Consider the following 18770-nt stretch of genomic DNA (forward strand, 5'->3'; position numbering starts at 1 on the left):
TACCCATACTTTTAAGTTCAGTAGATTGACAAGTTCACTCTAATAATGTATTTTTCCTCAGGGACATACCATGGCCATGTCTGCCAAAGCCTGCATTCCTTACTGGTAGTCAGTCACTTCAGAATTAGAAGAAAGGCTACTTATTTCCTGGTGAGGTGATGTTAAAACAGATGCTGCCTAAATCTGTTCCAATGCTATTATCTCCCAGCTAAACTACTGCTCTGTGAAGCACTGAAAGTTTTCACAGACTACCAGTAGCAGGGAACACATATCAGAAGAACAGTTTCTCCACAGCTCCAAGGAATAACCCAAAGAATAGCCAAAATGAAAACAAGGCTTTCTGTAGCCTGATCTTAGGACCAAAATTATTATTTGAGAACTATATGTACTCTTTGTCCTTGCAATGTGCTCTGTGACCCAAACAGAATACTCAGGAGTTGCCTCTGAAATGGATGACATTTAATCCTGCAAAAATACTAAGCCTTACAAGCAAACCTATGACCCTCAAAAAATTGCTACCAATTCTGGTCTTATCTAGGATTGGAACAGATTATGTCGAAGAAAAAATGAAAATAAGACTGTGCTCCTTCAGACAAAAGCTAGGCATCCACCCTCCTTATTCCTGAATATACCATCTTTCAGCTGAATGTCACTGTATCTTTCAAGGAGTAAGACACTACTGATGGAAGTTAAAAAGGCAACTAGATTTCTTGCTATACATCCTAGTGACTGTGGTCATTTAAATAAAGAAAAGCAAGTTCCTCTAGTCCAAAAACTAGAGTGAAAATCATGGGTACTTGGTAGAAGGCAGGCTCCAACTACTACATATATTTATCCAAAGTTCCTATATTTGACTATGCTGTTATTTAAAGCCCTTTCTCTTGCAGAATTATCTCCGAAGGTACTGGAATAGTACAAAATTACTAGTTCTGCTCTCATGTCTCTGCAGGATATTTTCATGTTAAAATTGACCAAACTTCAAGAACTGATCAAAAATTCAGATCACTACACCTGTACAGATTTACACAAACAATGTGTCAGACCTGACACTGAACTATCACCAGCTGTCACCGTAAGAGCTTTCAAATCCTGCTTCTCCTCCACTCTCCCACCACAAATGCTACTCCAGTCTATGGAAGTATAAAGAAAATCTCTTTCATGGAACAGCTGTAACTTTTATAACAATACAGTGAGCGTCAGTGGTAAAAAAACTGGACACCTGTATACATATTTTGTTCTTTGTTGGTTTTGATTGTTTTTTATTTCAATTGTTTTTTTTTCCTCTTTGCTTTAGCTGGCAATAAGATATTTCAGACTAAAAGTCAGGCATTTGAAGTATTCCAATCAAAAAAGCAAACCAAAAACACAGTAAGGAAGGATTGTCCCTTTGCTTTATAAATAAACGAATAAAAAAACCCCTACCATTTAAAAAAAAAAAGATCATAGTAGGATTGCCAGTATTTACAGGAACAGGAAGAGGCATTCTCCTTTCCTGAGAAACAAAGATTTAAGACTGGTTCTTTCTAATACTGTGCATACATGAGCCTGCCTCCCTTCCCTGAGTCAGTAGTGTCCTTAAATGATATTTGTTTATTCTATAAATGTCTGTAGACAGCCATTCTCACTGGACCAGAGAGAATTACTAAACTACAGCTTTCCACCCTGCAAGATTCAAAGCTGTGTTAACAGCAAACGCTACAGAAAGAATAATTTTGCCTGAAGTTTTTTCCATCTTTTAGTCGTACCTGGACATAAAATATTCACAGTTACTATTAATGTTCAGTCAGAGGCCCAATGCTGAGAAAAAAGATTGGAAATTTAGAGTTTCTGAAAGCCTTAGCAGTTATAACACCTGAATTCACGCAATCTTAAATTTGTGATGGAATTAAATCTTTACATCCTAATTCTGTAATGACAGAAAAATAAAGATTCCCAGTGTGACTTGTTTGACAGCAGAACTCATGACACTTGCTATTATTTCCAGGCATACAGAAGAAAGGTCATTCATAATTTTGTGTTGTTAAATCCAAAATTATTTAAAACAAACAGCTGTTGATAGTATCCAAATAGAACACATCACGAAACAGGTTTAGAAGAAATTATTTGTTATGATCGATAGAGTATACCCATGGAAGGAAACTATGAAAAAAGATGAAAGCTCTGTTGTTGTTATAGCCTGGCTTATTTCAACATAACTAGCCAGGTGATAGTTATCTAAAGCCAGAGATGCTACCTCAAAATTTTCTGATTTTCTCCACAACTATGAAAACTTACACTTCCCTCTCCTTTCCTCCCACAATACAGCAAGTATGAGTAAAAAATATGGAACATTAAATTATACTAATGAGACGCCTGCAATTCCATGACTACAATAATATTAAGCAGCATGGATACCCTGTAACTCCGTACTAAAACCAAGAAGCTGTGCTATAAGCAAAGCCCTTGTCAGCTGGCATAAGCAATAGTGACCACATATTCCAGTTACTCAGAGTGATATTGGAGGGGACTGGGAGAGGAGTGTGTATGGAGGAACCACCAATACTTAGGGGGATACACCATGATAGAGCAATTGATAATCTTACAGTGCTTTTGTACAAGAAGTATTTACATGGAATATTCTATCCTGTCACAGCTGGCCTTGGTCAAGAGAGAATTCCAGCTGAGAGAACAGAAAAGTGCTGTTAGTCAAGGTGAAAAATAAGGCCTGTATTATTTAGCCTGGCAACAAGAAGGTTATAAATGCTTCCTGTAAATGCCAAGGGTAAAACAACAAGAGAAGAAAATTACTTAAAATGAGAGGACAGCATGGATACAGTCAGCAGGCAAAACAGTTACGACAAACTTTGAGGATGGAAATTTGATGATCCTAAATTTCAAGAAACAATATGCTGAAACAACCTCCCAGGAGGGTTGAAGAATTAAAAAAACAAGTATGAAAACAAAACCAACACATGCACTTAGCTGCTTTTTAGACAGCTGCAAGTTAGAAATTTAACTCTATCCCAACAGTATTAGCAGATTACATATTTGATGTTATAAGGCCTCTTTCTAAGCTTATTTCTAGATACCAATACTTCACTGTCCTTACAGACAACTGAAATACGTAGACCTGTTGTTCTACTAGTCCAACCAGAGGACAGATGAAATGCTGATATTACTCAGGTCTGAGATGCTCAGGTACAAAAAAGTACTTTAGAGGTTCAGTTCATAAGAAAGGCCTCCCCTTTGATCTTTTTGCTAGGGAAGAAACTGTAACACCACTCTTATGGTAAGACCCATTCTTTCTCAAAGTAGAAGCGAGAGAAGACACTGCAAGGAATCAAACCTGTATTGTCTGCAGTTTATGAAACTTTTCTTGAAGCTTCCACGGTTGTCTACCATTCATCTACTGTGACTAAGGAAAGAAACTTGTCCCCACACTTTCTGTTTGGAAGACTCGGGAAGGCAGAAGACAGTACTCTAAAAAGCAAGTTAGTGCAGTAAGCAGAGAGTTTTAGGATTTAAAAATAAAAACCCACAAACCATACAACCACACTTTTGGATAAGGTTATTCTATGCAGAGGTTGTTTATCTAGTGTGATCCTTCTACTGCTGTGTCACTCTATGCCCATATGTTCACGTTTGATATCTCCCAAATGCGTGTGTAATGGGGGGGGGGGATAGGGAGAGGGGGGCAAGATGGGGGTAGATATAAGCCAGAGTTGAAACATCCAGAAAACCAAAACAGCTACTTGATTTTTTTTTTTTTTTTTTTTTTTTTTTGCAAGAACTCCATGTAGAACTAGCAGACAAAAAAGCAGGAACATTATGAAATTGTCACATACAGATTTTGTATCCAAGTTATTAACAACAAGATAACTGGTGTGTCAGAATGGGTTACAGAACAGAGAAAGTCAAAATACTACTTTAACTCTGTTGTTGCTGAGCTGACTTTCCAAATAGCCCAACATAACTTGGCTGAAGGAAAACAACTTTGCAAATACAAAAAACTGGAAGGAAAAAAACTTTTTTTTATGAAAGCAAACAACTTTTAGATGAAAACACATTAAGCAATTTTACAATGCATAACAACCTTGGCGTACTTAATGACACTGGTTTAGAACAGTCAGACTGTAAATAACAGGTCAAAGGAGTTGGAGTTGCTCTGGTGACACTACAGGCATTGCCAGCAGGAAGCACTGTTAGAATTTAAGTGTAAGATCTCACTCAATCTGATAGAAAGTCAGACTTCATCTGAGCAAAACGTATGAAGAGTTCTGAAAAAAATACATTATTCAACTACATTAGCTTTATCCATTGACTTAAGTTACTCATTAGGAATCTACTTTCTTTAAAACAACAAGACAGTTTTAACAACTTTTGGCTAAGTCTGCAACAGAGGAGAAAGCACCTGATGTACCCAGGGAATATACTTTACCCCAAACAGCCTCTGGAAGCAATAAAGCATATCAACAACAGCACTTACTAGGCTTGCTGCTTCAGTGGAGTCTCACTGGCAGCTTTATTTGTAATTGCCCTCAAAAACTCACTGCTATACTTGCATTTACCTCAAGTGTCCCAATACATAGTTCTCGGGTTCTATCTTGAGCTATCTCTAAGATACTAGGAAAAAAAAAATCCCATCCTTACTACTGTGACCATAGTGGTGCAGTACTTAAGCATTAATAAAGGCATTTAAACAGTACCATTCCTTCACACACTAAATTCCACAAAATTCATCTCTCCTCACAGTGCTCATAGAGAGCTCCATTTCCACTCTGTGTGGAATATTAAAATTTGCAGTTTGAGGTCTGCAGTGGCATTTTTCCTTAAGGCTTCTTCCAATTCTAGTTACAAAGTGCTGATGAAAGTTTTGAGCTGGAGTCTTTCTGTCAAGAGTCTAGCATAAACATGGCTATGCTATGTTCAGTTGCAAGTCTACAAATACTTGAGGTAAATGAGAAATAGGGAGTAGGCAGCAGAACTATATATCAACTTAAAAGCTGTCATACAAGACATCTGAGGAAAGCATATTTGTGATCTTATTTTTGGCAAAGAAACTTATTTGTTCCTCTGCCAAGCTTCTTGTAACCAAGTAAGAAAATGAACCTAATTTCTTTAATCCATAATCTTATGGCATAATGCAGGTCTTCATTTTCATTACCAGTATTTTATTGTGGAAAACTATCTGCTAAATGAAGCAGTCAGAATGCTACCCAAGTAAGATACAGCAGCATTCTCATGACAAACATGAAAACTACTGAAATAGATTGTAGCAGATCTTTAAAGCAAAACATTTAACACTTTGAATCCTAGCTTAAGGTTTGCTGAAGTTACACTACTTCCACTGCTTTCTTCAAATGAGATTCAGTTGAAATGGTGTTTTCTACACAAATTTTCCCATTAACTTCAAATCAAGCCACATTTTTATGCACACCAACAGTATTCTTGCCCCTTCCATGACTTGAAGCCATTGTATTTTTAACCTAGCTATGCAGCCTCTTCTCAGGTACTATTCACTCCAGCTTATTCACAGGGCCTCTGCGTGTGTGCCCTTATCCAAGTCAGCAGTTTCCCACCTTCCCCTCATCACTTTACCATGAATGCATTCATTGAGCACCTGAAACAACTGAAACAGTGAAAATGCATGAAGCTTTAAAGCAAATTTACAGGTCACAGTCACTAACTTCATTATAATGGAGTATATCAACAAAATAAAGAGGAGAACATGCACTGTCTAAGGAAGCCAGAGTTCCAAACTTGGTTTTGGCCTATTAATATGCACCTTCAGTTACTTTCTTCATCAGTTCTCTTTTAACACACAGCCACATCTCACCTGTGATCAGAAGGTTCAGTTACACTGCACACACCTTCCAGGAACAGACGCTCTGTACTGAATAAGCTAATTACATAAGGGATTTGACAGGGGAAGAAGATGCAGAACATTATTGACATGGATTAAGATGCCATCTTCTAGCCCTTAACCACATCTTATAATATTATCTTGCCCAAAAATAGACATCTACCACAGATTCATATTACATATATATGATGTAAAGAGAGTTCCTCTTCACTAACTCCAGGGGATAAAATTACACATCTAATTTTTATACTAGCATCAAGGTTATTTAATGCAAGCACATGGATTTTGGGGGTGCATGTGTGTTTTTCCTTCTCATGGCAGATGCTGAAGCCCACCATCATGAGCATTAATATGCACTGTTTACATCTCTCCTTCTTTGGTGCCTCAAATCATTTATACTGCTCCCAAAAAATTCGTGTTTCAACTTAGAAGATACTACATAAAAGTGTAATTTTTATTTACATATTTATTTACCTGTACTTCTATTTTCACCTGTTAGCAGTCTTGGACTAAGACAAAGTGCAGAACATACTTCAAGCACGTGAAAGTCCACAGTACAGAAAGAAGGTAATTACTCCCACCCAAAGTGGGCAAAACAAATCATAACAAGCTCATAGAAAGGTAAATACAACAGAAGCTAGATAATGGAGAAAGACAGGGGAGAGCAAAACAGCATGCATGTTTTCTAAAAGCAAAGATAGTGCAAGACTAGACCTAGCTACCTCGGATACTAAGCATGTACCAGAAGACCCATGAAGGTTTGTCCCAGGCCTATTTTTCCTAAGATTTTTACTTTCAGCAACTCCTCCTAAAAAACTATCAAATTAAGTTTATTCATTACAGTTAGCAATCTGCATTAACAACAACTGGTGCTAACCATGTTTTAAATACACAACAGCAGTCAGCCACAAATCTGAAGGAGATGCACTTAGCTGGTATTGAGTCTCATGCCCCTTTCATCACTAGAAAGCCTTCTGAAATTTTAACACCTTTATCCCCAAATAACACACGTACATCAGAAAATACATAACATATTTCTATTCTTTAATTTCCATCTTTACGAAAGTCCAGCACTTAGATGTCCTTCTTCATGCTAAGTTTACTTATTTGGATGTTGCACAATAAGATGAGGGTTGTCAGTAACAAGTTGTTCCAAAAGCAAAATAAACATGAAATATGACTTGTCTTTCAGATCTTAAATAAAGTTTTCTCATTTAAAAAGTACCAGGGACCTCAGCTTCCATTTTGAAATACCAAATTGCTCCCTACAACTCAAGGTTCACATTCCAGGAGATGACTCAGACCTTTTCATACCTTTTAAAAAGGTCTAATCTCTGCAGTTCAGCATGCACACTGGACACCATCACAACACAGACCAATCTAATTCAGAAAATACAGATAAAGTGATTTCCCCTCATTTCATGAGACAGCAGTATACTGCTACACAACTGAATCCTTCCAATTTCCTCTCCACACAAACCTTTGCAGGCTTATTGTTGTGGGGTTTTTTCCCCTTTCTTATCAGTCAAGAGGATGGAGCTATTTTATCAGTACAGCAATCAGTAAAAAAACTCTTCATTCAAGAGTAGACAAAGGCAAGTGGTGGTGTGAGCAGGGCCAAATGACCTCCAGAGATCCTTTCCAAACTGGCTTACTATAAGAAGGTACAAGAGAGGCTTCTTTGGAGGATCTGGAGGCACCTATGGCTGGGACAGCAGTGCTAGTACTTCTCACACCTCTTTAATACTCAAGTCCAGTGTTAGATGACTGGGATTAACTTTGCTGACACAAAACTAACTTTTCCAGTTTTCCCTACATAGTAAGTCTTCACTTCAGAAGTTGACTATCTGTTGCTCTTACAGACAGTGGTTTTCTGCCATATTTGTACATTTCATGAGTCAAGTAAGACTGGCGAGAGTCTAATACATTGCAAGACACACTTGTTACAGACACTGAGAGTAAACATAATGGTTATGGGTGCTCAAACCCTGGCTGCCAGGCAGAATTAAAGGAAAATATGATTGTATTTACTCATTTAGATTCTACCAAGTTGGTGAGAAAAATTCAACCATATGTCAGCAGTAGTAGAGCCACTGCTCTTCAAAATTAACCTTCAAACTAAAGTAACCATCACTGGTATCTGAAAGAATGCAGTAAAAAACTGACTTAGTGCTGCCTTTCACACTGACTGTACACTTAATATCATGTGTAGCTTCAAATTTTGTCTTTAGAGAAGACTGTTGAATTCACATTGAAAGTTGATCACTTTGTTTTAAAAAAAAAATCCAGAAACAAGCAGCTACATACAAGCATTTAGTCATGCTTGATCATCAGTGATAATACAGAAAACACTTTTATTCCTTAAGAAACACATTATTTCATGTAAATTGAAAAAAAAGTTATCAGGAGGGTAAAAAGAGAGTAAAAGTAACTTTGTTTTGCAGTTACCAACTTCATGTCCTGAATTAAAACCTGAAAACTCGCAGCAAGAAGCTGATTCGTATACTGCTGGAAAACTGCTATAATACTACATACACATTAAAATAAAGAGCAAATTTAAAGTACTACTTCTTCAAAAAAATAAACCCACTGACCCATAGGTAATGTTAACCTAAAAAAAAAAATAAAAAATAAAAATAATCCACATATATTACTACCTTCAGAGTCACTACTGAATGACCCTTGATGAAAAGTTTCCCCTATTAAGCATGTCATGAGAGTCCACAAAGCACTTCATATGGAGTGTTACTAATTTGACAGGTGATGAGCAGGACACAGATCAGCCAACAGGAGATCCCAGAAACATTCAAGGTTAAGTTTTTGACAATGTGATAGCATACCATGTTGTGCAACTCTGGGATTTGATTATACTTTGTCACAACAATTTAGTCTCAGTGTGACAGAAGACAGCCCAGTGATATGAAATGTTCTTCATGATGCTTACTAATTAGCTTGTTAGAAAATATAAAAAAGTCTATAAATACAAGATTAACACAGACATTTCTGAGACTCACACTGCGAATTAAATACAACCTTGTAAGCCAGTCAAACAGTAACTTCCCTAGACACGCTTCAGCTTCACTGCATAGAAACAAAAGGAATTTAGTCAGTTTACCTCCCTACATTGTTTCGACTGTGCTTATCAGTGATATAAGGGCTCACACAACAATTTGTCCTAGCTTCATTAGTAACTTTCAAGTCAACTATTACGTTTTTGCCAAACTACTGCAGGACTACAATATCTTTGTTACCTACAGCTTTGGACCTCAAACTTAGGAATTTTCATAAGAATAACAAGTCTTCATTATAATTTTTCCTGTAATATTTGCATTCTGTTTTGAAGACAATTAACCAAAGAGCAACACAGAAAGGAAGATAAAAAATAAACTTGTGCGTAATTCCAGATTGAGAATGACAGTTCTGATTATTCATTTACTGGGAAGATATATGTTATTTCCCTAATGGTCACTCTGGCCTGAAGAACTTTAAGACATCAAAGGACTGTTTTCATAAGCCTCTTACTCAACAGGTCAGCACTCCTAGTGAAATAGATCTGCTATATTAATAAATAGTAATGCCACACTATGGATGACCTACTCTTTTTCTACTAACAGTTAAGACCTGTTTAGGCTCCTACTTATGGAGCCATTTGGAGACTGAAGAACAGAAAGTCTTAAAAGTTGTCAATTCAAGTTTACTGTTCAACTTTTTCAGGGAAATACTAGGAGTGAAAAAAACAAAACACACCAAACAAAAAACCAGATCATCTATATTTCCACCACAACAACAGGATACATGAAACAATAAAAACTAAAAATACCCTTCCATTTTAAGACCAAAAAGTATCTATACAGAACCAAGCCATACACAAATAGGCTACATTTTCCACAAATGAGAAACATGCCAGTTTCTAAAAACTCAGATTACTTACAGTATTTACCAAGCAAAAACTATCAATATTCACTAAATGGGCTTCCAAGCAAAAGAAAGGTATAGTTGTTTTAAGTAGTGCTTTCATGTTCACTATGCATATTTTATACGCATATAAAAGCTACAATATATTTAAAAACTTTTACTGTGACAAAAAAAATTTAAAACCCCACAAATGCCTTTGAGCAGAAATCAAATACCAAAAAAATACCCCTGTACAATTAAAAATTTACTTGGGGGGGAGGGGAGAGAAAGGGGGAGAGAGAACTGGAGAGAAGATACCAGAGATAAACACAAGTAATCAAAGTAATGCTTGCTAGCTTTTGAAGTCTTACAGAGGAAGTATATCCACAGCAACAGTTCCACTAAAAAAACATGGAAAATTAATTTCAATTTAACTCATTAGAAATCCTCTTATTATGAAGGATGTACTTCATATTTGTTAGGCAGTAACTACTCAAGTCCTCTTCCTGACAGCTTTTAAAGCACCAGAGCACCAGGAAGCTCAATATTTGTCACACAATACCTAAGTGGTGGAAATTACCCTGTTCAAGCAAAGTTTTGTATTAGTGTTAGAATCTCCAAACCAGTATTATTTCTGCTGAACAAAATTTACAGAAAAAGGAAAAAAAAAAAAAAAAAAAAAAAGGAAAAAACCCAACAGAAAAAAAACCTACCACTAAGAAGCCTTTGAGAAAAAACAAAATATTTCAAAATAAAATTATTATTGGATTGCTACACATAATAAAACCACCCTCAAAACAAACGGCACACACTCTGAAAAATGTTCCCAAGTTGCATGCCAGACTTACAGAATAAATTTAGGCCAGTACCAAGCACTCATTTCTTCCCCGTGTGTAAATGCGACACAATCAGGCCTCACATGCAGGCCTCTCTCTCCAATACAGGCAAGACCTTTGTTCGATACGTCGATGTTTTTCCCCCAAAGCCCTTGACATAACTTTCCATTCTTTCCCCTATTATTTTCCGGTTCACAGTCTAGACTTTCGGACTCCCGTTCTGTGAAAAACCCCTGGCTGTGGAGAAAGCCAGTGCACCAGCGAGGGGGGGGAAGGGGGAACAATAAAAAAGTTGAACAGCAGGAAGAAGGGCCTACAGGTCTGTCGAGAGCCCCGGTATCGGTTTGTTTCCCAGCCCCGGAGAGCCACCGCAGTTACTCGGAGGGGGTCGGCCCCAGCACTACCAGCACCTCCAAACTTCTTCCCCCTCCCCAGCTCCCCCCAGCCCGCCGGGGAAGGGGAAGGAGGAAGAGCCAGGCAGGAAAGGCAGAACCCAGCGTTTGATCAGCCTCCAAGTACGACGCATTATGCAAGCAAACGCGAGGACCAGGCAACTTGCTTCTCGACTGAAAGCAACAAAAAAACATCAGCTCGAAAACATTAACTGTGAAAATAACCCTTCTTGTGGGTAGCCAGCACCGTAACTCCAACCCTACAGGGGCCTCCATTCCCTTCCCACCTTATTCCTCCTCCGAAAAAAAGCTTTTGAAATATGGACGTCGGCCGATTATTTAGCATTTTTACCGAGCTGGGCAAGGGGGAAGGAAAGAGGAGTTTTTGGTTTTTTCCTTTAAGAAATTCGATAGCTTCTTCTCCAAAAGAAAAAAAAGAAAGAAATAAAAAATAATAATAAAAAAAAAATTAAAAGGAAGAAAGCTCCATTAGGGAAAAGGGGGCCAACCAGAGTGGGGGAGGGAGAAGACGGGGAAGGGCATACAAATCGGTACGGCAGTGTCAACACTGACACTGCCCTTTTGTATCAGCAGCAACACAGGGCCCGGGGAGGGGAGGCCGCTCTCCCCCCAACCGCACGGGCGAGGCGGCGGCCGGCAGCCCTGCCTGGCGGTGGGGGGAGCGGGGATATCCCCAAAGAGGGCTCCGATGACTGCCTAGCCATTTTGTCAGCTCCGTTTCCACCCCTTCCCTCCTCAGCGAGGGCCCCTCACCCTATTACACCCCTCCGGGCCCCCCAGCACACACTCACCAGCGCGGCGGCGTCTCGTCCCCATCTTCCCCCCGCCCCCCCCTCCACCCCCCAAACCCATCCGTAACAATGCTCCGGGATGGCGCTGCTCCCCTCCCCCGGGCCGCCGGGAAGGGCAGCTCAGCTAATGCCGGGGATGACACAACAGGCCCGGCCCTGAAGCTGCCGAGGGGCCCAGTGCCACGCCAGCCCGCGCCCGCCTCCCCGGCGCCCCCTGAAAGAGCGGAGGGGCCCCGGGTACCTAGTTTGTCCCGATGCGGCCTCCGCAGACGCTCCGTGCCTCCCCTCCTCCCGGCAGCAGCCGCCTCTCTTCCCTTCAATTATCAGCTGAAGCCGAAGCACCGAGCAGCGCCTCGTCTGCCGCCTCCGCCGCCGATCCCCTTCCAGCGGCGAGAGGGGGAGGCTGGGGGACTACTTTCTCCGGTCGCCGGGGCCCTGCCGGGGCCTCCCGCGCCCCCTAGGCCGAAGGGCGGCCCCTACCCCGGCTTCCGCCCCCCTACCGCAGCCCCCGGCTGCGGCCGTGTGCGTGCCCCGCTCGCTGCGTTCGGCGGGGTCGGCGTCGGGCGGTCAGTATCCCTCCGCCGGGGTCGTCACCCCTGGGTCCACTCCAGTGCCTCCCCTCGAGTTGGAGCGAGGGGAGGCGGGGGAGCGCGGGGGGGGGAGGGGGGAGGGGGGGGGGAGGCGGAGTCCGTAGGGGAGCGGGACTCTGCCGGCGATGGGGGCGAAGACCCTGCCCGGCCAGCGCGTTACTAACGGCCGTGCACCTTTAAGAGGGGGCTGGGCTCCCGGTGACCCCGCGTGATGTCCGCCTCTTCCTGGTTGCCATAGTCACCGCCTTCCAGCGTCCCAAAATGGCGTCGCTGCTGGGAGAGGCGGCGTCCGAGCCTGGCGAGCAGGCCCCGGCCCCAGCTAGGACCTCTGCCAGCTCCTCCTCACCTGGCGGGAGGTGGCGAGTAGAGTCTACCCTGCTCTCCTCGCCCCTTCACCTCGTGGTCGCCGCTTTTTTTCTCCGCCCGGGAAGAAATGCAGCTGGGGCCGCCCCCGGCTCCTGAGGCACCAGCGGCCTTGGTCAGGGCCCGTCCCTGGGGAAGAGCTGGTGAGGAGCGGAGAGGCTCGCAGCGCCGCGCTGCCAATGGGCGAGGGTCGCCTCTCACCGCGTAGAGCCGGGTGCTGCTGCTTCGACCCGCTGAGGGCTGTGAGCGCCGTGCTGCAGCCTGGGACTGTGTCGGTAAGGAGCTGGGGGGCACTACGGGCCTGCTACCTAGACGGTTATTTCCTAAAATAAGGGAAAGGTGTCTGGACGTGGGGCCTCTGTATGTGGAAAGCTTCTTTTATCAGAGTATCCGGAGCCGGTGGGAAGGGGCTCTGCGTGAGGACCACACGAAGGGAGGGGAAAAAATATCCTTAAAATGTTGAGCTAGTAGCCTTGGGGAAAAGAATATACGCATTTGTGGTTTTCTAATCTTAGAACAAGTTTCAGTCTTAAAAATGCCTCACAAATAAATGAGATACTAACATTTGAAGTAAATTAATAACAGTTCCTCAAGTAACACCACAATATTTCTCCTAAGGAAATGCAAGGTCAGATGCACTCTTAGAGTAGCTAGACTTAAGGGGGGGAATAGTCTAACACTTCATCCCAGGAAAATTAAATTAAACTGCCCATTTGGAAATGGGAAGGCTATATGTATTTTTCACATGGTAGCTGAAGATGTTTAGGTGTCCTGCATTATGGTTTTGTATATAACTGGTTTTTCAGTCAGAGAAACAAGAAGTGCTAAAACTCCTGGAAGATACTTTTTGAATTTTTTTTTAATATCCTGCAAAATGTGCTATATGAGCATTTTTCAGAACTACCTAGTTGTAATTTATGAGAAAATTTGACAGTAAGCAAATGGGACTTAACAAATCTGGTTGTGAATTTGTAAGGTTGTAAAATAAATAGTTTTTGTTTCATTTTGACCTGTTTTGACTTAGTTGACTTTATATGTATAAGAGATGCTTGTCTCAGGCTGGGCATACTGATGTGGAAGTTGTGAATTTTCAAAAATATTTATGAGAAAAAAAATTAAATTTCTCACTGAAAAGAAACCCCCGCATACTTTGAGCCAAAGAGGAAATTTTTGTTCTATTTTCCCTAAGTAAACCAAAATAGTTAACATATTTTCTTCCAGGGATGAGGGAATTACTAGGTTTGTAACTGACAAATTAGAGGGAGGGGAAGGCATCAAACTGAAGTTCAGATGCAATTCCAGATTATCTGTGTTCTGTGTATTATATGCTCCTTCTTTTGGTCTCTCTAATGCCAAGATTTTCTTTTTAAATCACCAGTGTCTATAATATCTTCAGAAGGAGTTTTGCTTTTGTTACTAAAAAAAAAACAAACCCTAAGGTAGAACTGACAAGGTAAGCTTAGGAAGCTTTGAGTTCCACCAAAACTGGGAGTAGTTACAGTGCTGCACAATGGCTGGGTAATATGTGCTTTTCTGCAGCTGAAATCTTGTACTGGGCCTGTCCCAGTGACCATGGGATCAGCATCAGTGCCATGCTTATTCATGGAATATTTGAGTGGTATGGGGTTTTTTCCATTCATTTTTGCACTCAGAAAATAAAAATAAAATGTTCCTCATTATTATCATCATCCTATCAGTTTCCCATTAAACACTTCAGATATCTATTTTGGGTTTTGTTTTCAGCTCACCAAATATATCCTTAAAACAAACCTAAGACAGTTAACGAAAACAGTGCAAAAAGCTTTGTGTCAGTGAGAGTAAGTAAAAATTATTCTGTAAATACTTATGGTACAAAAGCATTACCAGGAAGTTAGTGTCCCTGAAAAATAATTCGTTGGGATTCTTTGAAAAACTCGGGTTTGATTTTAAGATGGTAAGATCATTTGAATATTATGCAGTGAACCTATGTATTTGAATATATATCACTTTGTCCTCTGAAAGTGATGTACCTGATTCCAGCAACGCTTCCCAATTCAATCAAGTTTGAATCCACTATTCAATATCCACTATTGAATCCACTATTGTGGAAAACTACTTATTACACGGAATAAGTAATAACTTCCTTATTACACGGAAGTCATCTCTGCTGCTTTGACTGCTGTACATGCAAGACTTCTGGATGCTACTTTGCCTTTCTTCAGGCTGTGGAATCTCCTGGGAAGAGATCTTTGTCAAAAATAGTAATTGAAGTTTTGTGCATCACTGATGTGCCAAGTGATGTATCGTGTAGAATATATTTAGCCATACTGTGTTAGCATCTAGGAGGCCTAGTTTTTCATTCACATTCACAGCATGCTGTTCTGCAGCCTCCTACTAAATAATAGTCATTGCCTGAAAGACCTTACAGTGTAAGCTTCCAACCTTGCACATAGTTACATGAATGCTGAAATTTGCCACTTTGAATAGTCCCATTCTTCAAAGTCGGTGGTTTCAAAACAGTCCATTGTTTTTCTTTAGAAACAAAAAGGGAGTTTGTGGCTGTATGGTGGATTTGTATGGAGGCTCCCATGTTTCCGAGTCTTGCCCTGCTTTGAATAAGTCTACTCGGGCTTTACGTGAGGAGTTCCTTCAGGCTGAAGTTATCAGTTTACCAGATATGTCTTATACATGGTGCAAAATGTGTTTGGGCAAAAGATTTTGTTGGACAGCAAGGCCATATCTCAGGGGAAAAAGCAAGTCCATGGAAGCAGGCTTGGGATTCAGACAAGTCATGTGAAATGTCTGTGGCTTTTTCTTTTTTTAGCTTTTTCCCCTCATTCCAGGGAACTGACATCTTTCTTCCCTCATGCAACCTGGTATGTTAGGGATGTTCTCCAGAAGGCATTCTTGAAGTCTGCTGCTCAAGGTCAGTACAGTAGGCCTGAAGTATTGTATATTGTGTAACTAAAGATAAAAGAACTAGAATTGCTGTAAATTAAAAGAACAGACTTTTGTAAGAGCAGAGTTAAGCATACACTAAGAAGTTTGCTGAAGCTAAGTATAGGACTAAGTAATCCTATAGTAAGTCCTAAGTAAGCTAAGTAGTTGAGTAAAAAGGACAAGACAGACAAAAAGAGTACTTAGGGTTTGATGCCACAGGAGCACACATTCTGAGCTGTAAGTATGTGAATAGTTTTAATACTTCAAAAATAATTTGGAAAACTTTTATTTATTACTTTCAGTATTGTCAGTTGTATTGTAGCAAGGTGTACTTCAGCATGCATGTTTGTTGTTAACTCAAATCTAGAGAAACTAGGATGCCTGGAAAAAGGGAACATTACCAACTGGTTTCTTCATGTTATATAAGTATTTAATAAATATGCTCTCTCGGTAGAGTTTAGTGTGTTTTACAGTCTCCACTTGTGAAGCAGACTCTCTACTTCCTTGTCTGCTTCCTGATTTAAAAGATACTTTGGTATCACTGCATTTCTTCCCATTAGAACTTCTGTTCTTAGTAAGTCTTGTGAGTGCAAAGGCATTGTTACTTCCCTGTGTCTTCTGGAAATTCTATGTGATTAAAATTTTAGGGTTGTATTTAACTTTCTTTACCAACATCGTATCAGTAACTCTTGATCATCCTTTGATCAGTTGTTATTCCAATGTCCTTCTAATCTGTCAACTTTCTATGTATAAGCTTATGGGTCTGGGCAGAAATTACTTCTGAATGACTTCACCACTTGTACTTTTTCTTTTTTTTTTCTTCTTTTTTCTTTTTTCCTGCTTTTCCAGGACTGCTTTGAGTTGTTTTCAAGGAGAAGTTGGTATATCAGGATGAACGTACTAAATAGAAAAACATTCTTGGGCAGAAAATGTGTACTAGTAATCCTGCTAGGATTCATGGGAACTGTGGATAGGTTTTGTTTTGTGTGAGCACATGTAATGTAACACAGACTGGTGATCTTCTTTGTCTCAAGACTGATACCAAAGTTGGCATTCAATCACTGTTTGAAATGCCAAATTAGTGTTTGATATGACAGGAATAATTTGGCAGTGTTTGTCACAAACAACAGTAGACATTATCTGTTTGTACAAAGCAAACAATAAAGCATATTATTTCCAACATTAAACATAAGATGACTTGAAGTATCCATTAAAATAACCTTTCAAAAGAATTTTTTAAAAATAAATTGTGTAAGATTATAAGCACAGGTTTTGAAAATTGTAAGAGAGGAATCCAGATGGTGGGGCAGTGTAGAAAAGGTTTGAGCGCTCATTCTGGTCAAACAAGGAATATAGGCACATGCCATCCTCCCCACCTAAAAAAAAAGGCTGGTGCTTAATCTGCTTATAGGACAGTCTGATAACTAGAAAGATGAGGCTGGTAACAATAGAAATATAATAGGAAAATGACCCACTCAGCATTAATTAATACTAGCATCTGTCATGTAATGAATTCTGCACTAATCACAGGACTTTTTCTTGTTAGTAAAATATTTAGCTACTTACCCATAAAAGGCAGGTATCATATGTATACAAAACTAATGTATTTCTTTGCAATATTCTACAAATGATCTGCTCATTTAACAGTCAGGACACCTAGATATGTAAACACTGCAGGTAACTAGGAAAACAGTTATGACTGCTCTGGTTCTTTGCCCATCATTGCTCATATTGTTCAGTGTTTGCTTCAACATCTTCAATCAGTTTCTGATGAAATCAAAAGAATCTGAGTATAGCCTATTAGTTTGGATGTGGAGAACTACAGTATTTCCTTAGAAGATCCTGTAATTAATTGTTTTCATTTCAGAAATACTTGCTTTCTGACTTTTTTTAGTTGTAAGAAAAATTCTGAACATATCTCCTTGAAGATATTCTAATGCTGATATTTATTCCACTCTCATTTTGTAAAGATTTATGTGAGGGTGAAATGGATAATTTTTATACTTAGGTGCATGAAAATGGAATGCTTTAAAAATAGTAGATAAATCTGAATTTTGCAGCACAAATACATCCATATTCTGCAAGACAAAATGTGGGATATAAGCATTTGAATACTGTAGTTTTTAAATCAAATATTAAGCAACATAAATTTTTATAGTCTCTTCTAATCCACAAAACCTATCCAAAAGCAGAGAATTATGGGTTTTTTTTAGTCTGTGGAAAAGTAATATAATACAGGATAAAATAGGAAAACTGCCTTAGATAATAGATTTAGTAGGGGTGAATTCACTAAGACTGAGTGTGTTATTTTTCAGTAGAAGACACAGTGGCTCCTTCACTGCACAGAAGACTGAGAGCTTGGACTGGAATGGCAAATCCAAGGCCAGAAAGGATGGAGGATATAGGCCGTTCACCTGGGACAAAGAAAAATACTTGAATCTAGATCTCCTAAATATCAGCAAACACTATTTTTTAGATTCTGGAGTCACCTTCTTCCTCCAATGGATATTTAACTATTCAAAGTAGAATAATTTAAGAGGAGCATTGGGAAAGTTATTCTTCAAATAACCTTTGGTCTGTGAAATTGTATTTTTAGTTATGAATTTTAAACAAAGCAGAAAGATGAATCTCAAGTAACTTGAAATCCTAAAAACGTATGTTGGAGAAGGAAACAGCTTCTCATATGTGCCTTTATAACAGGAATTCACAACTCACAGTGTTTCTTCAGCTTCCTCTAGAGGCTTCTCCTTATAAAGGTTGAGGCTGTCATGTGAGACTTGTCTCCGGTTCTGTAACTTCCAAAACAGATTAAATTAGGGAAAGGTTGAGCCCAGCATACTTAAAAGAAGACTCACCATATGACAAGCTTCAGATATTGTTTTCTTCATACAATGCAAATAGTAATATGCTTTAGTGCATCCACCATCCGTATGAATTTTAACAATAGATACTTTCTAAGGAATTTGGTGCTTATTTTCACTTCAATATTTTAGTTGGTTTATTTGTTTGAAGAAATGCAATGACTTTTTATGTGAAGCCTCTGCTGGTTGCTGCTGTTTAGATTTGGTTCTGTTCATCCTTTCCCCTTCTCTCTTTCATGAAGAAATGCCAATGGAGTAAAC

General features: G+C 39.7%; 2 protein-coding genes across 13 annotated transcripts in view; one reads left to right on the top strand and one right to left on the bottom strand.

The window, feature by feature from the left end:
- TRIP12 (thyroid hormone receptor interactor 12) overlaps window positions 1-12157 on the bottom strand; it is a 71703-nt gene extending 59546 nt beyond the window's left edge. For 6 of the 9 annotated variants that reach the window (XM_071752104.1, XM_071752103.1, XM_071752102.1 and 3 more), the window contains exon 1: window positions 12018-12157. The gene's annotated coding sequence lies outside the window, so the exon portion shown is untranslated. Of the gene's footprint in view, window positions 1-10584; window positions 11089-11776; window positions 11912-12017 lie in introns of those variants that run through there. The other 3 variants (XM_071752100.1, XM_071752097.1, XM_071752098.1) reach the window with 3 other exon arrangements.
- Window positions 11846-17565, top strand: LOC139799777 (uncharacterized). Of its 4 annotated transcripts, XR_011727461.1 has the most exons (3): window positions 11846-12342; window positions 15247-15634; window positions 16498-17559. XR_011727461.1 is itself a non-coding variant. In XM_071752113.1 (2 exons), the coding sequence occupies exons 1-2, from the start codon at window positions 11846-11848 to the stop codon at window positions 15503-15505; spliced, it is 756 nt and encodes a 251-aa protein (XP_071608214.1). In that variant the 3' UTR covers window positions 15506-15769. The 4 variants fall into 4 exon arrangements, 1 of the variants encoding a protein (XP_071608214.1); XM_071752113.1 differs by lacking the exon at window positions 16498-17559 and having other exon boundaries at window positions 15247-15769; XR_011727462.1 differs by lacking the exon at window positions 11846-12342 and adding an exon at window positions 12436-13004 and having other exon boundaries at window positions 15247-17565.
- Window positions 17566-18770: the final 1205 nt, after the last annotated feature.

The sequence above is a fragment of the Heliangelus exortis genome, chromosome 9, assembly GCF_036169615.1.
Source record: "Heliangelus exortis chromosome 9, bHelExo1.hap1, whole genome shotgun sequence".
Lineage (NCBI taxonomy): Eukaryota > Metazoa > Chordata > Aves > Apodiformes > Trochilidae > Heliangelus > Heliangelus exortis.

Bases quoted from the DNA above. Each gene is read 5' to 3' on its own strand.
- LOC139799777 (XM_071752113.1), top strand. From the start codon at position 11,846: ATGCTCCGGGATGGCGCTGCTCCCCTCCCCCGGGCCGCCGGGAAGGGC. The intron at 12,343-15,246 runs GTCAGTATCCCT...GTTTTTCTTTAG, and splicing joins GGCGGGGTCGGCGTCGGGCG to AAACAAAAAGGGAGTTTGTG.